General features: G+C 40.9%; 1 protein-coding gene across 4 annotated transcripts in view; it reads left to right on the top strand.

Annotated features, from left to right (window-relative positions):
* Nucleotides 1-20140, top strand: part of Astn2 (astrotactin 2) — a 995804-nt gene extending 975664 nt beyond the window's left edge. For all 4 annotated transcript variants that reach the window (XM_060381206.1, XM_060381207.1, XM_060381208.1 and 1 more), the window contains 3 exons: nucleotides 3406-3506; nucleotides 5118-5301; nucleotides 19262-20140. In XM_060381206.1, coding sequence (XP_060237189.1) covers nucleotides 3406-3506; nucleotides 5118-5301; nucleotides 19262-19499 — 523 coding nt within the window. In that variant the 3' untranslated portion in view covers nucleotides 19500-20140. The remainder of the gene's footprint in view (nucleotides 1-3405; nucleotides 3507-5117; nucleotides 5302-19261) is intronic.
* The last annotated feature ends 3139 nt before the right edge of the window (nucleotides 20141-23279 follow it).

Below are 23279 nucleotides of genomic sequence, written 5' to 3'. Positions count from 1 at the left end.
GACATTTATGCTTCTCAGGGGTTAGGAAGGTGTCATCTACACGCTGATGGTTCTCCTGTGCTCACTGTAAAGCAGCCTGAAGACTAATGACAAAATTAACCACCTTTCACTTTTAGGATGGGTTTTGGGTGGAGTGGGATATAGCTCAGTGGTCTAGCACTTGCCTATCATATGCAAGACCTGGGTTCAATTGTCAGCACTTCACAAAAGCTAAACAACCTTCTTCCCCAGTGTGGGATTATTGGTGCTGCTTAAAGAAGAGGAGAAACAGAAGCATCATCAAAACATGGCCAATGAGGAAAAAAGCCCTAAACCCCTTCTAGATATTTTTTGTCTTGAGGCTTACTAGTGACTTCACTCAGTCAGTACAACTTTCTTATCTGTTCTCCGGTTGCAATGTATCTTCTTGTTAGAGTCAAATAAAATGCTTTTGAAGAAACTGTGTTCCCGCTTGAGTAAATATTGTATACATGGTCTTTATAAAAATCTGCAACTGCCATTCTTCATGCCTCGTTCCTTGTAACCCTGGAGATAACCATATGCTGTAAAATTTTCTCCAGCCTCTTGATGGAGAAACTGTAAGTGAGGAATGAGATGCAGTTTCTCCAAGTTCACTGATTTACACAAAGTCTGAGTGACTAGTGCTGTGTTAAATGATGCAAACAGCCAGGCTGAAGTGTGCACCTGCTGGATGTACAAGCTGCGATCAGAGTTCTATCTTCAGCAGCTTTGAGATGAGCTTCTGTGCATGTGGAAAGGACTTCCCCGGTGTCTTCCAGTGCAGCGCTTTCCTTTTGGCTTCACAAGTTGCCTAGTCTCACATTCCTAAGTTTCTTTCTTCATTTATGTTTCTGCATATTTTTAAGAAGGCTTTTTTTTTTTTTTTGCTGTTGTTTTTCTGTTTATTTTGCTTATGTTTTGAAGAGAGTCTTGCAAAGCAAACAAGAATAGTCTTAGTGTCACAATTTAGATCAGTCTAGCTTTGAACCCCAAAAAACTTCCTTCCTCATCCTCCAGAATATTGTAATTATGTCTGTATGCCAACATATCTATGTAGCTTCAGAATTCCTTCTTTATTTTATCCTCACCCTTCTATGTACCTTTCTAAAGAACACAACTTTCGTAACCATCAACTCTGCCCCTGAGAAACAAGTGAGTCTGCTTCTCACTGACACTTGATACAGAGAGATAAAGTAACATAAAGACATAAAGTGACTTGCCCAAAGTCACAGTGCAAAGGGCAGAACTCGAGTAATAACGCAAGTCTGGTCATTTCCAAAACTAGGTTTTTTTCACTATTATAATCTTCTTCCTCTGTACTGAGAAGTTCCTATTCATTGATTCTTGTATGCAAACAACCTTTGAGACTTGAGGTTCTGGAGTATCAAAGCTGAGAAGGTCTAGGTATATCATCAAGTCCAGACTGGTTCCACCAGTGAAGGGTAGAGCTGGAATGGAACAGAGTAACTCAAAACAAGAAGGCCTAGATTACAACAGGCCACACGCTGGACTCTTTTATTCTCAAAACCCATGATTTTATACAGATTGGTTATTATTTCATTTTAGATTTCCTCTCAGGATGATTATTTCAGAATGATTTCATAAGATTAGAAAAATGCATGGGGTGGCACTGCTTCAGCACAGCTAAGTTCCGTAAGTGTAGCTAGTGCGAATTGCACTTGTACAAAAGTTGATGTCTACAGATCTTGATCCAGAAGACTACAGAAACTAGCAGCAGTTTCATTTATGGCCTTTGGAATCTAACAATCCTAAGTTTAAATAGTCGCTCCTGGTAATCATTGTGTGGTTCTGGGAGTGCCTTTCCGAGTCTCTAGTATAAAATAAAGAAGGTAATTGTACATCTCCTTTAGAATTGCTTGGTGAATTTAAACTGTTTAGCTCAATGCTTGAAGCATATTAAGGTCTTAGTATATGTTGATAACTTGGTGTAAGCAATGTGTATTTATTAGGTGCCCAATATGCATAGTCAAGCAAGTCTGGCTGTTCTGCAGCTTCATAATCAGGGCACCAAGTCCATCTTAAAAAACATGAGCTCAACTGGGATGCTTGGTAAGATCAGGCTGTTTTAACTTAGCCTGCGAACCCTTTTTTCACACATCTGCCTGTGCTCCTGGTGGAGAATGGTGGCCAGATCAAGTGGGGCCAATTCCATATAAAGCCCTTCTATTCTTACTCTCCCTGGCCTCTGCATCTTAAGTTCTCTGGAAAGTATTTTCTCCTCCTTCCTTATAGTTTGCTTAAGCTACAGTGCTAATGCTCAGAGACCTGAAGATAGGAAAGGCCACAGGCTGTTCTTGAGGTCCACAGGTGCTGCTCTCAAAGGAACTTTGTTCTCTTGCATCCACCAGGTCTGACTTGCACAGTTTTCCCTGGCTAAGCCTACAAGCTGAGTTGGATCCCACATAGGTCTTCAGATGATATGATGAGGTGGGACCATGCTTGTTGCTAGAATAATTCCCAAGTTCCCTATCCTTGCTTCCAGTACCCTTTCCTCTCAGTTGACATTGCCTTGGCCATAGCAGTTGCCTGTTCCTGCATCCTGTCTTTTTGTCCGCAGGCCCTGTAAACTCACAGGTATTCCTGGCAGCTCTTTTGCTGTTACTGAGCTTGTTCTTCCCTGACCTGTGTGCTTCCTCCCACCACCACTCTTTCCCACTGTTCAAGTCTTAGCTAAAAATCTGCTTACTGAGAAGGACATCTGCGCTCTAACCTCTCCTAAATGCTTATGCAGCTCACACTCACACTGATATTTTTCATGGGATCCTGTTCTATTTTTACATTGTCTTTGCTATCATTGACTGTTCTTTTGTGGATTTCATTGTTTTAGCTTTTTGATAAATGTTATGCTTGACTCTTATTAAAAACCTTAGCATCTAAAATAATTCCCGGGACACAGTTTATGCTCAAGCAGTCACTAATTTTAAAATGAATGAGCAAATGAATGAATGAATTAATAAACATGTAAATGAGCACATTCCTAGAACAGTTTATCATTGAGCTTCACTTCCCACCCCTTAGAATCAGACGCTTGGATCCAAACTTCTATTCTGTCTTTAGTAACAGTAAACCCAATAAAAGATAAGCATTCCAAGGTTCAGCACACTCATTGTGAAAGATGGTTCATGGTTTACATCTGTTCTCTGTCTTTGAGGTTTTCTTAACTGCAAATTACAAGACTAACTGCAAAGCGCCCAGAAGGCATTCAATGTGTGATAGATGCTTTATAATTTTATAATTATCATTGTTTTAAATAGTCATTTTTTTTCAGCAGCTTAGGGATGCTTGAGTTCCTGGGAGCAGTTTTTGTGGCCATGGTATTGTGGTTTTCAGCTTGCAGAGCCCTTCTGCAAAGTCTCACTCTGGTGTTGTCTTCCTGCTCTGTAGGTTTACTCTGTATGCTGTGGATACTCGAGGGAGGCACTCAGAGCTGAGCACAGTGACTCTGAGGACAGCTTGTCCACTGGTGGATGACAACAAAGCAGAAGGTAGGTGATTCATCTCTGCATTTGCCAGGGAGGTTCTACATTTTTCCTGTCTAAGCTTTGTCACTCACCACCACACAGAGAGAAAGGATATGTGTGAAAGAGCTAAAAACAGGACAAACATAGAACTGATTAATCGTAGTAATGGAGGAACAAAGTGAGCTGGGCTGCCATGTCTTTGCTGGTGGCCACACTTGCTCACCCATGGGCAAGGAGTGTCCAGGGGCGGAGCCTGTACTCTCTCCTTGGGATTTATCACTTTCTCCTACTGAAGTCTGGGCCAGCGCTGAGTAATCAGTGACACCTCAAAAACTAATCTTTGTGCACTCCTGGTGACATTAACTGATAGCACACTGTTCCACTCTGTGCAGTAGGAGGTAGGTAGCCTGTGAACTTTCAGCCCCAGACAACCACCCGTGTCTGTCAGTCAGATTTTATATACATGAATGGATTTTTGTCTGGTTTTATTTTTAACCTCTCCTGATCCATAAAGTTGAAAATATTAGATTAGAACATCTACAAATATTACAGCAACTAATCAAAACAACCATATTCTTAGACATCATGTAGGCACAGCTTATATATTGAGACTGACAGACTATGGTGGCAGCTAACAGGTCCTGGTGGGCCTCCTTTCGTTGTGCAGATGTTTCCCCAGAGCTCTGGTCTAAGCAATGTAGTACAGACAATTCTGCACCCTTCGGAAGTGCCCATTGCTGACGGAGACACACACAGTTTTATTGTCTTAGCAAAGAGATTAATGATAATATTTTATGTGCTAATAGATAAGAGCAGCCAGTGAGCTCTTCAGCCTCGAGACACGGGTATTTGTGATGTTTTTCTTGATAGTTGAAGTATTATTTTAAAACAATTAATACACTGCTGAAAAATTAGAGTAGGAAATAGTACAATTTAGGTCTTTTTCTCATTCCAACTCTAAGCCTTAGGTTCCCCTGGAGATCCCAATGCTAATGATGAAGTGGTGACACATACAGGTTTTGATCGAAGCAATTAGAGCAAAAAGAAGCATTTAGATCATCTACTCATGATCCATTTAACTCATAGTGGCTAGCACAGTTTGGAGGAGGAGGAATGACTATGAATGACAAGATGGAGCATCAGGACTTCCTTGATATAGTCTCTGAACATAGATCTAGCAGGCCTGACTACAGAAATACACTGGAAACATTTCAGAGATGAGACCAGAAGGAAGACGATGAGAGAAGGCAACATTTTATTTAAGCATAAGCATTTCTTTGGAGTTTCTGTTAAATCCTTAGCACAGAGGTATTACCTTTAATTAAGCTTAGCTGTTCAGCACTAACTTTCTGCAAGGCTGTGCAGGGAGCACTTTGCATTTATTTTCTGTTAGTTCTCCTAATGCACCCCATCCTCCCAGAGTAGACAACCTTATCTTTAGTGACACATGAGAAAACTGAACTCAGCTCTCAGCTAGTCAATGACATGCTTCAGACAGAATGGAGACATTTCTGTCCTCAAGGACCGCTCAAGTGGACACCCATGCTGCTATGCCTTGCCTTTTGTGGACCATGTGTCCATCACCACATTTTTCTCTTACTGTCAGTAATGTATTCTATGCTTCTTGCCCTACAGAGATAGCCGACAAGATTTATAATCTATACAATGGTTATACCAGTGGCAAGGAGCAGCAGACTGCTTACAACACACTGATGGAGGTCTCTGCCTCCATGCTCTTCCGAGTCCAGCACCACTACAACTCTCACTATGAAAAGTTTGGTGACTTTGTCTGGAGGAGTGAAGATGAGCTAGGACCCAGGTATGGGTTAAGGAGTGTGGGTGGAGGGCCAAATGCTTTTATTTATTTATTTATTTATTTATTTATTTATCTCTCATAATTTTACTGGACATTATCAACCTATGCTGACAATGGGTTGTATCAAATAAAGAAAGGTGGGTGGTGATGTCAGGGTTAAGGGTGGAAGAAGGAAGAGATTGCTCCTGGAAATGTATTGGGATAGAATAACACTGTATCTTCTTGTAGAAAAAAAAAAATGAGGTATTTGCCTTTATCAGAAAAGTAATCCTAACCACTAATAAAATAATCCAAGATACTAGAACAACAAAAACAGAACGAGAGAAGTATGTTGCTTAATTCTACAAGAACATGATCTGACCTATGAAAATATTATCAAAAGAAATGTTAGGGACAGACAGTAAGTTGGATGGGTAGGAAGGTAGAGAGAATCTAGCATGAGTTGGGGGGGAGAAAGAAAGAAATATATTGTCCCCCAAAATAATTAAATATTAAAAAAAATCAACCAAGATTTTTTAAAGGCACTTGAGGGAGGGAAGAGAAAGAAGGAGGGAATCTAACCACTTCTCCAAATGTGGCTCACTGCTTTTTAGCATGGGATCTAGGATCATATTGAATAACAACCTAAATTCTTTACCCTATCCCACAGGAATTCTTTCTAAGCTTTGGGTGAGCTCTCTCTTGGGAGGCACTAAAGGATTTCTGAGCATTTGGGGCAAAAGGTGCTAAAGTGCAGGAGAGAGAGAGATCAGCAGGGGCCACATTTTGAATACCCCTGAAGGAGGGTCAAGGAGTTTGGATTATCTCCATGGGTTAATGGGCATCTTTTCAAGTGTTTTTCACAGGGATGTGAGGACAGTATTATCAGGTCTCAAAGGGAGAAAGATCCGTCTGGCTGCAGTTGGAAGAAAGGAGCACAGGAAGAGAGGCCAAAAGGAGGCAAAGAGGCTTTCTACAGGCTCCTGTGATAACAGAACCAGGGTGATAGCGTGGTATCCTCAGACAGAATAGCATTAGGTAGCTTTGGAGAGGAACGTGTGACTTTCAGAAATACTTAGTATGTAGTAGTACATGCTTCAAAAGTTTCAAAATGCCCCCTGCAGGATAATTGTTCCATGTCTGAGTGAGGAAGAAGTGGAGATCCCATGTAGTTTAAGTGAACTTCCTAGAGTTATAGAGTTGCAGATGGCGGCTAAAGCTGCCTGGAAGTCTCATGCTGAGATGAATTTGAGGCCCTTCTGGAATGCTATGAGATTTGATGAACACTGTTCAAAAGATAAAAAGGAATATCTCTCTGCAGTGGGTCTTATCTGTTCTGTTGGGTCCTGGACTGCAACTTTCTTCCTTTCACATGAAAGGAAATTTCTTTCGATAAAACTAAAAGAAGATTGGTTGACATCAGTCCAGAGACTCTGATAAAAGCCACGTGAGTAACCTCAGTGCCATCTCATCCATGGGCTTAGGAATGCATTCAGTTTTATTGGGCTTTCCTGTAGAATTCAGGGAGTTTGGGTAGAAACAAACCAAGAGGCCCACTCTTCTTTTTATAACCTGCTAGGATTCTTTATATCCCTTCAAGACATATGTTTTACAGTAAGGATTTCTGGCCACCCATAGAAGCAAGACCACTTATTAGGTAAGGGACAATATTAATCAACTAATTTTCAGATAACAAGTACCCCGCACTGTCTGCTAGCCCTTGTACGTGTCTCCATGCTTCTTTCTTCTCTGGTCTCTTTAGACAACAGACGGGTTTTGAGAGTGCTCTAGTGACCCACACTGCCATGTCAGCAGAAATAAGGGAGGGCCCATCCTGACTCTACTAATAAGCTTGCTGCACAACTCTTGGGATCTGCCTTCTGTGAGACTTCACTTCTGTGCTACAGCTAGCTTGTTTATAAGATGATCAGGATAAACTAAGACAGTAGCCTAGAACTCCTGCTCAGATGTAGCCTGTGGCAGCTCAGTATCCAAATGGGTTCCCTAGTAAGGGGAACAGGGGCTGTCTTTGACATGAACTGAGTGGCCTGCTCCTTGATCACCACTCCCCTGCGGGAGGAGCAGTCTTGCCAGGCCACAGAGGAGGACATTGCAGCCAGTCCTGATGAGAACTGATAGGCTAGGGTCAGATGGAAGGGGAGGAGGGCCTCTCCTATCAGTGGACTTAGAGAAGGGCATGGAAGGAGATGAAAGGGTGGGATTGGGAGAGAATGAAGGAGGGGGCTACAGCTGGGATACAAAGTGAATAAACTGCAATTAATCTAAAAAATAAAAAATTTAAAAAATGGGAAAAAGTAGCATTTCCCCTATGTCTGTCATTCTCTCTTTCATTCTCTCTCTCTCTTTCTCCTTCCATCCTTATCTTCTCTTTCCCTCCCCCTCCTTCCTTTCATCAGTAAAGTTAAATAAATATTACTCCATGTCTTAACTAGAATGCCACTCCCACAAACATTTTCTAAAATTCCCACCCCTTTACTGTATGTCAACCGCATGTGTTAATTTTCTGTGTTGTACTCACTAGTTGTAGTAACTTACTGGGCTTCTGTGTTTGCTAATGTGTCACCTCTCCTCCCTATTATAATGCAAGTTATGCAAAGTTACTGATCTTTTGTGCCTTATTCACTTTTGCTAGTAGATGCAAAATAATTATATGATATTTTATTGGATGCTCATACCAATAATTTTATTGGTATGAATCTGTGCACAGATGATCATAGATTCATTCTGATAAAGTCCACCTTTCTAGTCTCTTCTGTGTACCTCCAGGCCCATTACATCTCAAGTGTCTCTTAATTCTCTCTGCACTCTCAAGGACGTATAGCTTCCTTTTGGAAATAACAGCATTGAGAACCCAAAGGTCAAAGGATGAAGTGGTCTTCTAGATAGTAAAGGACTTGAAGAGACTGCACTTCATTAACTGATTTATAGATAAATTTTATGCAATAACTTATCAGGCCCTTTGCTGAGGGCTGCAAATGAGTGAATAAAGCTGGTCAGGCTGTGCTCATAGCTTAGTTTCTGGAGACAAAAATACTGTCAGCAGGCAGTTATAGTGGAGCAGGCCACAAAAAGCATGCTGTGAAGAAGGGGGATGAAAGGATGTACATAGCAGAATGTCACAAATGTTAATGTGCATCATGTTAAACATCCTGTCCACTCAGGGGCGGGGAGGAACTTCAGATTTTGTCTTTGAACACATTGTCGAGTTATCCCACTATTGCTGGTCTAAAAACACCCTGACAGCAACAAGATTTTAGAGGTAGGTAGATAGAGCAGTGAATGCATACCCAAATCTGAAGAATAATCCCTGCCAAACAAAGATACGCTACTGCTTAGAATCAGAGCATGCCAGGTGCAGGGGATAGGGCGCCTTCATCAGGAGGAACCAGTGTGGAAATAAGAGTGGTGGTGAGGGAAAAAACATACTGTAGTCAGAAACTATAAATATCACTGAAGCAGAGAGTTCAAGGTGAAAGAGAAAAAGATAAAAAACGAAATTAGAGGCAAGGCTGGAGAGTTTAACTAGGGTCAGATCTTGATGGCTTTTGAGAAGTCCTACTCAGAAGTTTGTTCTTTACCCCAGAAGTTATATAAAAGCTTTTAAAAGAGCAATTTGAATAAATTGTCTCTGCCTCTCAAGGGTTAGCAACATGTAAAGGAGAGGGGACAAGACACTTGTTAGGGCTGGGAGCCCAGAGTTCATGTCCTAGCTTTGCCACCTTTTCACTGTAAGACCTGAAATCAATTCTACCTCCATTCTGGGCCTCATTTGTAATGCAAAAGAGCTTAACTGTAAAGTCTTTTGCAGCTGGTGAGCCAAGGAACCAGAAAGCCCTGAAAGTCACAGAATCCAGAAAATGAAGACAACATGAGTGTCATTTCATCTCTAGCCCGACATGACATCCTTTTTCTGGGGACCCAGGATGTCCAGGAAGACTAGAGTTTTTCCCAAGATTTGACACAGATCAACACTGTTAGAATTCTCTGGCCTAACAATCTCCAACCCAAAATGTTTTCAACTCCTTCCTTGGTCTGGGCATGCAAACCCCCATAAAATTTAGTGACAAAAGGGCATCTCTTACCTCTGCCTAATAAATCCATCAGGCTAGTTTTCCCCCGAGCCTGGTGCTCCTGACAACTATAGGTTACTGCAAACAGCTGCTCAAAAACGCGCTGACACCAGCTGTCCCACCATGAGGTTCCTATTACAAGACTTGAAAAGCTGAGCTCAGAGGTGGCCAGGGACCAGAATTTTCTCAGCTCAGAGCATCCTTGACCACTCTTGAGCTTCTCTGTACTTAGGGTTATGTTTGGCCAAACTGAAAGGGTAGTGAGAGGAGAGAAAATACGTGAAGAGTTCTGATTTCAGAAAAATTGATCTCTTTGAGCTAGAAATGGTTTATTTATCTTGTGAGCCATATTTTCTTCTATGACAGATGTCAACAGATCACAGAATTATCACAGGCTTTGTTCAATATGAGATCTTTCTCAGCTTTAAAAGATAATGCAACTTTCTCATCTAATAAGGGATGACACAACCACTGTTGTATCCTTAGCCTGAAAACACACTCTAGAGCCTTCAAAGATCATATTGTCTCCTTCCCTACATATCTTGGATTAACAACTTTGGAATATCTAGCATACTTGTAAAAGCAATAAACTTGGGTTTCTAGGATGTGTTCTAATAAAGTCAGATATGCTTTAATTTTTTTCTTCATATTTTGATAATTTTGAAATGAGAATGAAATGTGTATAGTGGATATTACAGTATAGTATATGTGTATATTAGAGTAGCTATATTTTTAGGTATATAGTGGTAAAGTAATTAATTATAACTTCTTTTTTCACAGTATTTTAGAATGGAGAAATGCTAGTGAAAACTGATACACTGTATTATGACTCCCAATATAATAAGCATCACGAGTTTTCTCACTGATGGAATAGCAGATGGTTATAATCTTTAAGTCCCTGTCAGCTTTAACTGAAATAGTTTTGGTTTAGTTTTGTCTTTCATCAAGAGAAGAATTCTACCAAGCCTCATGAGTCAGGCCTAGTACTGCATCTTTGTAATGCCAGCACCCAGGAGCCTGAGGCAGGAGGATTTCAAGTTGGAGGCCAACATTGGCAACAAATCACAAAGTATTGTGGTTTAAGCGGGTTTCAGTGCCCCTTTTGACATCTATTTAGACACGTGGTCTCTAGCTGCCAACGTTGTGAGGAAGTTGTGGAACCTGTCAGAGTTCAACCCTACTGGAGGGAATGTGACACTGGGAAGAGCGGCTTTGAATGTTAATAGCCCCTCCCCCCTCTTCCTGCTCATTCTCTCTGCTTCCTGTCTGTTGCTGAGATGTGATTGCTTAGCCTCCTGTTCCTACCACTGTGCTTTCCCACTATTGTAGACTCCAAGCCTCTGGAACTCATGTAAGCCAACATAAATTGTTTCTTAAATTGCTTTTGATGGTGGTAAATGTATCAAGTAACAGAAAATAACTGATACACATAGATAAGCCCTGTGTTGAAGAAAAAAGAAAGAAAATGGATCCCATCATTGCTTATGGGAAAACATGAAGGAGAACCAACCAATGTAAACATTTTCACTAATTACTAACACGTTGAGGCTGTACATCCATCAGCAATTCTGGTTTTCTCTTGGGGCAAGATGTTGAGGCTAAATTTTGAGGAAAGTTTGCTTTGAAGGTATCCTCATGAACTATTAAGAAGCTATGAAAACTTGACTTCATTGTTCCATTCACAAGCTAAATATATGTTAGTGCATTCATGTGTTCCAAATGGAAATACTGTTATTTCATTTCAAAATAAATTTTACTTATTTAACAGTGTACAAATCATATAGAGGTGTACAAAATAGAAAGTAGAAATTTTGTAGGTATGACTGCTGTCATCCTAGCTCTACCCCAAAGGTAAAATTATTGACTGCATATAACTTTCCATATACAGATGTGATCATAAACATGGATAGTTATGGGAAAGGGAAATATACACAGGTGTCGTGATATCTATATTCACAACCACATCTTCATATCTGAAGTCTGCTGTGTTTAACAAATATACACATCGCCATCTGCCTACTGTCATCTTAACAATACAATAGTTGGGCATCTTCCGATTATCATATGTCTAAGTAACATGCAGTTACAAGAATGTATCCCATGATACTCCAGTTCTGTTATTATATACCAACCCATTGTCTTTGCTATAACAGATAAATTTGCAGAATTCATCACCTGCCCACATGTCTAACTGCTTCCCTAAGTCACATGATGTACTTGTGCTTTTCATTGCCTTTCCAGCTCCTTGCTAGAAAACTACAACGTTTTGAAAATATAGGACTGAAAAATACTCCAGTTGTTTACTAATTCATTTTTCTTGCTACTAGGAAATGTTAACTGAGCAACTATTATGGACCTGGCATTTATATAGATTGGTAATTAAGCAGCAGAGAAGCCATCCTGATACATAAATTGTTCAAGGCCACAGAAGTAATGAGTCAAAGCCCAAATTCAAAATACAGTCTTTCTTTTTCAAGCCAGCCTTCTATGTGACACATTATATTCTAAAATGTGTACACTTCTGAGAGAGTGTATAATGTGGTTCACAACAGAGAAAGAAAATGTTTCAACAACAAAGAGAAAAGCCTGACTCAGAAATTTGGGAACATTTGGAAGACTTCCTGAAAGTGAAATTTCAACATGACCTTGAGGAGCCTCAATGAATATGGTTCCTTCCTCTCTGTAGTGCAGTACTTTGATCAGTGTTTCACACTAGTTTTCCTAATGAACTGTTCATCAGAGGCACAGTGGATGGCATTTCTCTTTAAATCAAGGCCCCTTCCTTTTACACAAACACACAAAAGGGTCTTGAGGAGATAATTCAGTGCCTCAGGTGCTTACTGCACAATAAGGAAATATGAAGACAAGTTTAGATCCCAGCACCCATGTAAACACAGGGTAGACATGGTAGCATACATATAAAATTCTATCGCTTCTATGTCAAAGATATGAGATCCCAGAGTAAGCTGGTTAACCACACTAGCCACGTCCGTGAACTCTGGGTTCAAACAGAGACTCTAGCTTGAATGAATATGAGGAGAGTGATTAAGGAAGGCTCTCCATGTCAACTTTGAGTTCTCTCTCTGTCTCTCTCTCTGTCTCTGTCTCTGTCTCTGTCTCTCTCTCTCTCTCTCTCTCTCTCTCTCTCTCTCTCACACACACACACACACACACATCTCTATGCATGTGGTAAACTGAGTTACACATGGAACACATACACACACACAGGTACACATGCAACAACAAATATACACACTACACACACATATATGAAACACACATGTCTGTACATATATAGCTACATACATACTCCACAAATACACATGAAACACACACATACCACACCAAAAATAATCACAAGAAGTGCACACTTCAGTTTTGGCTATGAGTGGCTCCTTTTCTAAAATATGGTAACGTGCTTATCGGCAGTGAGGGGGACCCACAAACATACTGAAAGAATCACATTAATTTTAAAAGACTCTGGTTCTAATGTTGTTAAAAATAACATTATTGTGGCAATTTTAGTATGGTTTTCTTTGTAACACTTAGTACCTTGCAACAGAGACATGAAACAAGTCACATGATTTATACTGGCTCAATTTTTCCCACCTGTAGAAGAGGAATGGAATATAGGCTCTTACATTGTGGTGGGTGTTGATGTTAGATGATTCTGAATAAGTATTGTTTCTGACATACAGTGGGGACTCAATTATAGCCACTGTCATCATCATTATAATCACTAATATCAGCAGCAGCGGCACCATTATGGTCATCATCATCATGATCATGGTCATCATCTTTGTTGTCGTCATCATCATCATCATCATCATCACCACCACCATCATCATCCCTTCCTACTTACCTGCAGTTTGCTTAAATAACACAGCTGCCTGCCTGCCTCTCCTCCTATTTCCTCCTGCCCTAAGTTCAGCAGGCTATCTTGTTAAAAGACCTGTAACATCACAAACATCACAATCTGATTACAGTTTAGTACCATCACTTATTTTTTTTTTTTTTTACCAGAACTGGCCTGTTTTCTCCACTTGTGGCCTGACCAGGGAAGAGTCAATGGAATCTTTACTTACTTTACTCTGCCCTCTTCAATTCTGGAGAATTTCTTACAACCTTCTCGTGCATGCCTTTGACTCTCATTAGTCTGGTAGTACCCAACCCAGAGACCTTTAAGAGCTTGAGAGGCAGGGAGACAGAAGAGCAGCCTGCATCAACCACCACCTGGGTAGCAGTGATAGAAATAGAATGCCCATCAAAGGTTCTTCCGTTCCCAGAGAACTGGTAGCTTGGCCCAGCTCTTGACTCCCTCATTTTTTCCCCATTCTTTCAACTATTATATGACAAATTAACTTTCTTCCTTCATCCCTTGCCTCTTATCCCAGAAAAGATCAGTCCCCACTACAATGAGGGAGTTTTAATTTTCAGTCTTTGCAAAGAACGGTCAGTTTGACCTAGGAGTTTCATCCTGGGAACACTTGAAGCATACTTCATCTTTGATTTATGGTTCCCCACAGCATATAGATTATTACCGAGCACACCGGCCTTTGGTCTCTTTCCCTCATCCTTGTCTTCTCCGAGCTGTTCAACCCATCTCAACCCGTCTGTACTTGCTTCATCTCCAGTACCCTCTGTTATTGTGTGAATGTACTCTTTAATTTAGAGTTGGCTATCTACTCGCATGGGGTACACATCTGTGGTAATCATTTTGTCTAGGCCTGAATCTTTTTTAGCATGATGAAACTGAAGATACAAGAACTGTAATGGATTCTAAGGCCAAGCTTTTCTCCTATAGACACGATTCCATTTTGTGCCTAACATTTATTTAAAGCCAAGCAAAAACCTACGTACTTTCGTCTGCCACCATCTCTATTACCATTTCCATTTTACAGCTGTAAAATTTCAGAGTCCTGTTGACAAATTTGCTCATAATTCACTTAGTTGATAAGTAATAAATCTAGGACTTGAATAGAGGATGGTAGAACTAACAACTTTGCCTCTAATCTGTACCATCAGGAATACTGGTTCTGAATTCATTCACTATTAACACAAGTCGTTCCTTTAATACAGTTTCCTTTAATTAGCCCTAACCAAAGCCCCGTTTTCTTATCCATACAGAGGGAGGCTTTGTATATTTGAGTTCTGAAATTCTTTCTGAGGAAATGGCCAGGCTTTTGAAGGCAAAACATTTGGGCATGTTAGAAAAACACTATTTTCAACCTCTTTTTATTTTTTTATTGTTTATATTTGTGACTGCCTGGATCAGTTAGTGGTTCTCCATTGCCCAAAGAATAAAATAAAAATCTATGAATGTGGCAAAGGAAAATCTAGATGGTCTTATATTTGCCACGGTCTTCCACACATTTCTTTCACCATCTATTTTAATCAACTGCTAGTTTATGTCTCTCATTTATCTGAAGCATATGTTCCATCATTGACTACATAGCTTGGCCATTGTACTCTTTGAGAAGACTTTCCTAAGCCCCCTTCCCAGCTGATGATTAGGTGCTCATCTTACACATTCTTACAGTATACATCCTCATGGTTTCCAGCTCAGCACTCTTGCTCCTCAATGAGAGACTGCTAGCACCTTTGTCAGCCTCCTGCAATATTGACACTTAGAGCTTTAGGCAGATCATGTCTATCCCACTGCCTGAACGACAAACAATACCTAATTGTACAATAATGACAGTGTTAACCATGATTGGTGGTGGCAGTGACAGTGGTAGAAATGATGATGGTGTCAGTGATGGTGGCAGCAGAGGCCATGGCTGCGCTGGTGGTGAGAGCGAGAACATTGTCTAACATGGACCACATGCTTTCTCTGTAGACTTTCCTAAGACCATTGTGCAACAGTTCTCATGGTTGTGCACGTACTAATTAACTTAAGACCTACTATAATCCTATGTGGTGAACCATCTGATGTTCCTTTTTGTAGCTGCAAAAAGAGAGCAGGTGGCTTTTCATCACCCCAGAGAAAATTCAAACCAATTTCTTAAGCAGAACAAGAGAGAACACTAACACCACCAGCTCGGTTTCTCGGAGTTGGTCTAACCCGTCCACTGCTTGCTTCCCAAGGCAGCCAAAAGCGTATTTTAAACAAAGCAGATCTCATCCAATTCCTTTCTCTGTTTAAAGTTTAGAGAGGCCAAGCAGAGCTATGAATGAGGCCTGGGACAAAATTTTACAAGTAAAACATTTTATGACTTTTTTTTTGACATTTTTCCTTTTGTAACTCCATTGTGTGATTCTTGAGTCTTATCTTTGTGAATGATGACATGTATCATGTCAAAAGTTGCTTTATCTACTTAGTCTGGCAAGAGAAATTGGGGATGTATTTTATCAAAGACATTAACTAAATGTCTGAAAGTCTCAGAGAATAAATATAAACTATATATTTTAAAAAGTTGGTTTAAACTTTTCATTTAGCAGCAAAAACACCTATATAATCAGATGTAACAGTTATGAAGAGTTTAATGTAGATTGATTATCCCTTTTTCATTTTACTTAATTATTTATTTAGTTTTTGAGATAGAATTGCATGTGCCTGAGCTGACCTCAGATTCACTGTGTAGCCAAGGAATGACCTTCAGTGCCTGATCCTCATGCTTCTGCCTTGGGGAAAGCTACGATTACAGGTGTATGCTATTCTGCTAGGCTTGTGCATTTGTGGGAACTGAAACTAAGAATTCGTGTATGACAGACAAGCATTCTAAAAACAGAGCTGTGTCCGTACTACTCCACTTTTTAATTTTTGAAACAATATGTTCTATCAAGAGTTATTCACACTGCAAAGGTAAGACAAGGAAACTGAGACAGCAGTGGTGACAGGCTTTACTGACTCACCTGGCTGATATGTGGCTGCGCTGAGATCTAAATCATTATTAATCTAAACATTGAAGATAGTGCTGGAATGTGGATAGTAAGCCAACAGTCTATTTACTTTGTGATGCTGCTATGTCCCCACTCACCTCCAGAGCTCCATCTACAAATCCTCAGGACATTTCCCCATTTCTCTATCTCTGTCTTTGCGACTGCTGCCTACCAAGTCTTCTCTTCTGCATCTAATAATACAAGTTCAATACAAGCTCCTCTTCCACTAGGGAGCTTTCTTGGACAATGGCAGTCCCACTTAGATACCTTTCTGTGTGTCCATACAGCAATTGTGATGTGCTTTTTAATTCATTGCTCTTGCATCCTGTATCACAGTCTCTATCTATATCTTATTCCCTTAGAATCTATTGAATGAAAACTTGGCTATAAAATGTTTTCAGCTAATAAGCATGAATTACTTCATGTCCTTTAGCTTCATCATAGCCCATTTTCGAAAGAAGGTTTAGATAACATAGATAAATTTCCCAAAGACAAAGAACTATTAATAAACAGAAAAAGAAGACCAGAGACAGATAGCTCAGAGGATATAAATACACAAGCCTGATGTCCTGAGTTCACATACCTCCAACTCATGTAAAAACCAGAAACAGGGGTATGTGTTTATAGTTCCATTACACCAATGACAAGATGAGAGGAAACTGAAGAATCTTCCCAGTGCTCTCTGGTATCTGGACTGGAGTATGTAGCACAGCAGGGAAACAACAAGAGAGACTGTGGCTCAAATAAGGTAGAAGGTGAAGACCAGTTTAAAAGGTTGTCCTCTGACTTCCACATGCACACAACGGCATGTGCCCACCCTCACACATAAACATGTACACACAGAAATAGTGTATGAATACATACACACATGGAAATACTTTTTAAAAATAAGAGCAGTGGGACTAGAGAGATGGCTGAGGGCTTAAGAACACACGTTGCTCTTGCAGAAGATCTGTGTTCCATTTCCAGACTATGCATAGTGACTCACAACCATCTATAACTCCGGTTCCAGGGGATTCAATCAACTCTTCTGACCTCTGGGAGAACCCAGCTTGCTTGTGTTAGCGCACATACATGCAGGCAAAATACTCATGCACATAAAATAAAGTACATAAGCCTAAAAATAAACAATACAAAATAAGAACAGAGCAAGGATTCAAAGAAGGAAGGATGAGAAATACACTCATCAGGCTCCTCATAGGGGTGGGAGCAATTGACTGCAAGGAGGGAGGCCTATGGATAGAGTGTGGTCACAAAATGGTGAATTCTTGGCTCCTCACAAAATATTCCACACAAGTGGTGAACTATACAAAGAGGACTTTTTGAAAGGCACCTCATAAATCATGCCCACAAAATGTAATACACAAGTCCAGTCACTTTTCAGCCACTGCACAGGTGCCTAGCATAGTCTCCAATTTGTGGGGTCTATGTTATAAAATGCCTTCTCTTCTAGGGTCTCATGGGGTCATAGAAAGGATAGAGAGACAGAGACAAAGACAGACTTTCCTTAGCCCCTAGGACCTCTGGGCACTTTAAAGATGACATAATGCAGAAAAAAAACAGGAGTTTTGTGTGGAGTATGATCTGGGAAAGAGGCCTTCCTTTCCTTCTCTATCTAGGTTTCTGTGTCTACATCTTTGATTATAGTAGAATAGGCAAGGTAAGTCTGTGATTCTCAAGAGGTTTCACTTTTTTCATTTTTTTCAAGCCCCCTCCCTCATCTCCTCCAGGTCCCACCTACCCACCTTCATCCACCCACCCCTCTGTCCCTCCCCTCGTCTATTGATAGGGGAGGTCCTCCTTCCCTACTATCTGACCCTTGCCTATCAAGTCTCATCAGTACTGGTTGGATCCTCTTAACGGTGCTTTGAAAGGATATTTGGAAATGTCAGGACCCTGTTTTATTGTCCTGACTCATGTATAGTGATGTTTACACCTGGTGGGATAAAGTCCCAAGATGGTGATCAGCATCCTACATGATTGCTCCTATAAGAAAAAAAAAATAGGCACACTGTTAAGAAACCTTGGACTAGGAGATCTCAAAGCTCTCCCCTAGCTCAGACTATGCCATCATCACTTTCTACTGCTAGAAGAATATCCCAGGTATGCCCCAAATGGTGACCACCATACAGAATGACTCTCACTTAGATGAGTATTCAGGTTAACCTTGGTCCTGCCATATCATAGTAATGATGTACTGGAAGCTTACTGTTTGTAGACACTGGGCCTGTCTCATCCATGTTCTCAGAAGCAACTTGGGAGGGTGGGCATCCATTACTGGTTAAGAGATAGGCTGAAAAACTTCAGAGAAGTTCTGATATGAACACATTCGTATTTAGATTTTGGTGAAAGAAAAAGCCCAGGGGGCATGATTTTCAAATGTCATGACAGGGAGTAAAGTACATGAGAGTGACCAAAGCAAGGGGCACCTAGTTGGAGAAAGACTGGATTTACTAATGTGGCTTGAGTGATCAACTTAGTATTTGGCTTTGGTCAAGTAATTTTTACTTTTCTTGGGATGAGTTACTCACCTCTTAACTGAAAATGAAAAACTCATCCGGGACTGACGTGAACGTCTCATAAATATATAAACATTTAAAAGCATACGTGAAGTATGTATTCAGTGAACACAAAGCACATGGTGTCAAATTCAAGTTGTTAGTTTTTGTGAATATTTTTACGTCATTACTATAGTAATGTCTGTTGGTAAGGGCCCCAAGCTGGTATCATGTTACAAATCACAGTGCAAGCAATGCAACTGAAAAGGTAGATATCAAGGTCATTATTTTGGGGGAAGAAGAAAGACTTTAGTACTCATCCTGAGACTGGAATTTACGAGAACACTAGCACAGTTCCAGGTAACCCTTGAGAAGTTTCTAAAGTACCAAATTAAAGTTGTAAGTGGGTAAGGAGATATAGTGTGGGTAAGACATTCTCCAACTTCTGTTGATCTTATGTTAAACCTCTTCTGGATTTCACCCTGGATCTTTCTGTCTCCATGTGCCCTTTAGGAAGGCTCATTTGATCCTACGGCGGTTGGAGAGAGTCAGCAGCCATTGTTCCAGTCTCTTGCGAAGCGCCTACATCCAGAGCCGTGTGGACACCATCCCCTATCTCTTCTGCCGCAGTGAGGAGGTCCGGCCTGCAGGAATGGTGTGGTACAGCATCCTCAAAGACACCAAAATCACATGTGAGGAGAAGATGGTGTCCATGGCCAGAAACACGTATGGGGAGACCAAAGGCCGGTGAGGGAGGGTACTACCCTCCTTGAGTCGAGAGAAGCTCTTAGGGGGAGCACCACTTTCATGGATCCTGGGGCCTGGGTGGGCTGGGACAGCTGAGGGGCCTGGCACATGACACTTGCCAGCAAGGCCAAAGCAAACTGTTTCTCCATGGACCGACAACAGAGAACTTTGTAACCAATGGAATTATTCATTTTTCTCTTTTATTTTTTCTAAGATATTATTTGACTCTATCAAATGTCTCTCCTTTTTAAACCTTTTCTTATGGATGGAAGTCAGTGTGGAGGCAGGAACTTTCAGGTGGATACCAAGCAGCCTTCTTCTTCCTTCCTCCTGCCATGGATCCCTGGAAGGAGACCTGTGGAGAGACAATTTGACTACTTCAGCATTAGCAAGAATGCCCTAGAATTGTTGCAGCGAGGAAGCTTGGGTCTTTAAGAAATTCCCTCTCTCCCCTTTTTCTCCTCCTCTCGCTCCTCTTCTGTCCTCCTCTCTTATCCCTCTCCCCTTCCCTTCCTCCTTCTCTCTCCTTTTCTTTCCCCATCTCTTCCTGGACATTACTGAGTTTTCAGGCCCACTGCTTCTTTCTGCTACCTGTGGGTCTCTACAGGACTTTCTGTGCATTAAAATTCCTATTGTCTCTCTTTTTGCTTGGGTGATGTTTCTTACCAATGAAGTATGTTTGAGGGATCTCTGTCTATTCATTAAACAAATATTGGTTAATGAGATACTTTGCAGAAAACACAGGATGAACAAAACAGGCAGAGTTTTCTTACCTGTAGGAATTTATAGTCTAGTGGTTACTGTAGGAAAACAATTTAGAGGCGTCAGGCTGGACCAGAGTGGAATTAATACTTTCTAGAGACGTGTCTGGATCCTAAAACATGATGGAGGAGTTATATCCTGCTTGCTTGAAAACACAATAGTTTATCCCAAAGAACAAGAAAGAAAAAGTTAGACAAAAAGTGAAGAAACTCCAGGAAAAGGAAAAGCCATGAACAAAAGCAGAGAAAGATAAAATATAACTCATTAAAGAGCCAAACAAAAATAGGAAATACTGAATGTAGCATGAGCACAAGTAGGGTATGGCTTACCAGGTCACAGGCAACTTTCTCAGTGGTCACACTACTGGCGAAAATAATAACTTTCCTCCAGCACCTGTAACTCCCCATAATCTCTCAGTGAAGACTGGGACCTCGTTAGCCCCTTATTCACATACGATAAAATGACAACAGGTACCCCCTTGTGCAGCTTTTGTACCAGTAACCACAGCTTCTGAGAGTGAGTTCATGGGAATCAAATGATACAATTGTGTCAAGTACAGAAGAAAAGTATAGAGGGGGACATCAGAGAGGGGGATGGGTGCTCAACACTCAGTATGCGTACATATAAAACTGGCAACCATTTTTTAAGCCAAAAGATTTAAAAATAAAATAGGAATCAAAGTAAGAAGTAGTAGAAAGAAGACTGGGAGGCCAGCAGCTTGTGAAATCTTGGCCGAGAAGTGTGTCGTGCCTTGAAATAACCAGGCACTGTTGTATTTAACTAAGTTTCACTAAGATAATGAACAGTCAGCATTCTTTAAGAAAAGTTGCTCCAGTGGCAGTATCCGAGGTAGGCTGGAGACAACTTCAAAGAGAATGTAGCGAGGTCTTTTCCAGGGAAGATTAGGGCAGCCTAGGCCTCATAGTCAAGAGGACACGTTCCAACCACGGAGTAATATTTCCTTGCTTATTCTATTTGTTTATTTCTATGCACTTTCAGAATTGAACTTTCCATTCAAATGGCGATCCCACAGCTACCCTGTGTTCCCTGCGTCTGGGCAGGGGGTGTGATGAGTTTACAAAGATGTTTTTATATTCTCAACACGTTGTCTTTACCGCAGGTATGATGTTTCACTAGACTCTAGGGACTGGAAGGAATTCAATGTCTATAAAGTTATATCACCAGTAAAATATGGCACCTGTTGCAGAGAACAGAGAAGGTACGTGAGGTTCCGGAGAAGGAAAAGATCCTGAGGCACTTAAAAATACACCTAAGGTTGTTGTTTTTTGCTTTTCTTTTTTTTTTATCAGAACTTCTTGTAATATCCAGTTTTGAAAACCTATATTTTGAATCACTTCCCCCAAGGCTTTGATCCATATGAGGAAAATGGGAATACCAATTCCAACTCTGACGCTTAGGTATCTCCTTAGCCTTAAGCATCATCTTCTCTGAAGAAGGTTAATTATGATGGAGTCAGTGCACCTGGAAGTATATACATTGAGCTTTTGGTGACAAAAAGTTCCTGGAATACTTTTTGTCAGTGTTGGAATGGAGTGTTGGAATTGCTTTTCTCAGAGAGGAGCCAACACTTACTGAAAATTAAAAATAAAGGCAAAAAAGTAATAGTTACCACACATTGAGTGTGTGTTTTATGCAGCACACTGTTCTGAATACCTCTGCGGTCACATTTTTCTAAAACCTAAGTTCAGGCCTTCTCTTAGCCAGCACAATACTCTAGCTTTTCATAGCAATAGAAAAGGCTCAACCTAGCCAGCCACGGTGGCACAAACCTTTAGTCCTAGCCCTCAGGTGACAGAGGCAGGCAGATCTCTGTGAGTTCAAGGCCAGGCTGGTTTCCATAGTGAGTTCCAAGGACAAGCTTCATAGTGGTTGAAATCATGTCTTGAACCACTACACCCCTAACAAAAGAAAAAGAAAAGACTCAACCTGAGGGAAAAGTCAGTCCAACAGTTGACAAAAATAAAACTGTCCAGCATGTTGGGGCAGTGATCTGAGCCTGCCGAATTTTGACTCCAACTCCACTACTGTTCATGAACTATAACATTTAAGTGACAACTTGACAACTTAAATTGGGTTATCTTGTCAGTTAATCAGGTCAACAATAGTCTTGCCTGGTGGGATTTCTGTAAACGTTGATTGGGTAAGAGCTAGGATGCAGCTGACATCACGGATAGTAGTGTATAGTAGTTTCTTTTAGTCTATAATCCATTTTATAATAGAAATAATATCAATATTATAATCTTACAAAAGGGAAATAGGAATCTTAGGAAACTGGGCCAAAAGAAACTCTATTGAACTCCGATTAACAGGAAAGGGAAGGGAACTAGAAAGATGGCTCAGGCAGCAGTGTTTGCTGCACGAGCAGAAGGACCTGAGTTCCAGCCCCAAATTCCACATGAAAAGTGGCAAGCATCTCCAGTCCTAATCCCGAGAGTTGAAGAGGAGCAGAGCTTCAGGCTTAGGGGGAGACCCTATCTCAAAAAGGGAAGAAGAATGGCAATAGAAGAAGACCCTGACACCAACTTCTGTGGCATTGACATTTGCGCGCCCGCACACTCACACACACACACACACCTCCTCACAAACATAAGATTAGTGACTATGAGTTCTATGAGTTATGATAATATAAATACTGTCAGATTTAAGTCAAAGAGAAGTGGTCATAACATCAGAATTTAGTGCAATATCATGATGTCCCCCCAAACCATGTGGTCTCCCTGAAGCTCTCACAGATGATGGTGGTTCCTGGAATACTTTTTGTCAGGCTGCCCCTCACTTGTTCCCCTCTCCATTGCCTCACTGGTTTCAGCTTCAATCCCTATTCTGTGGAGTTATTGCCTTTCTCAGCCATCATGAGGCTCCCAAGAGTAGGAAGCCAGAAGCTTGGTAAGACAGGTGTGGCTGTGTGTGTGTGTGTGTGTGTATGTGTGTGTGTGTGGACTGTCAAGTTGGCAAAAGACTTTAGACCAGTGTTTGTTAAGACATTTCACTGGATCCAGGC

This window comes from Meriones unguiculatus, chromosome 3 (genome assembly GCF_030254825.1).
Source record: "Meriones unguiculatus strain TT.TT164.6M chromosome 3, Bangor_MerUng_6.1, whole genome shotgun sequence".
NCBI classification, from domain to species: Eukaryota; Metazoa; Chordata; class Mammalia; order Rodentia; family Muridae; genus Meriones; species Meriones unguiculatus.
Note: the sequence above shows the minus strand (reverse complement) of the source record. Positions and strands in the feature narration are given on the sequence as shown.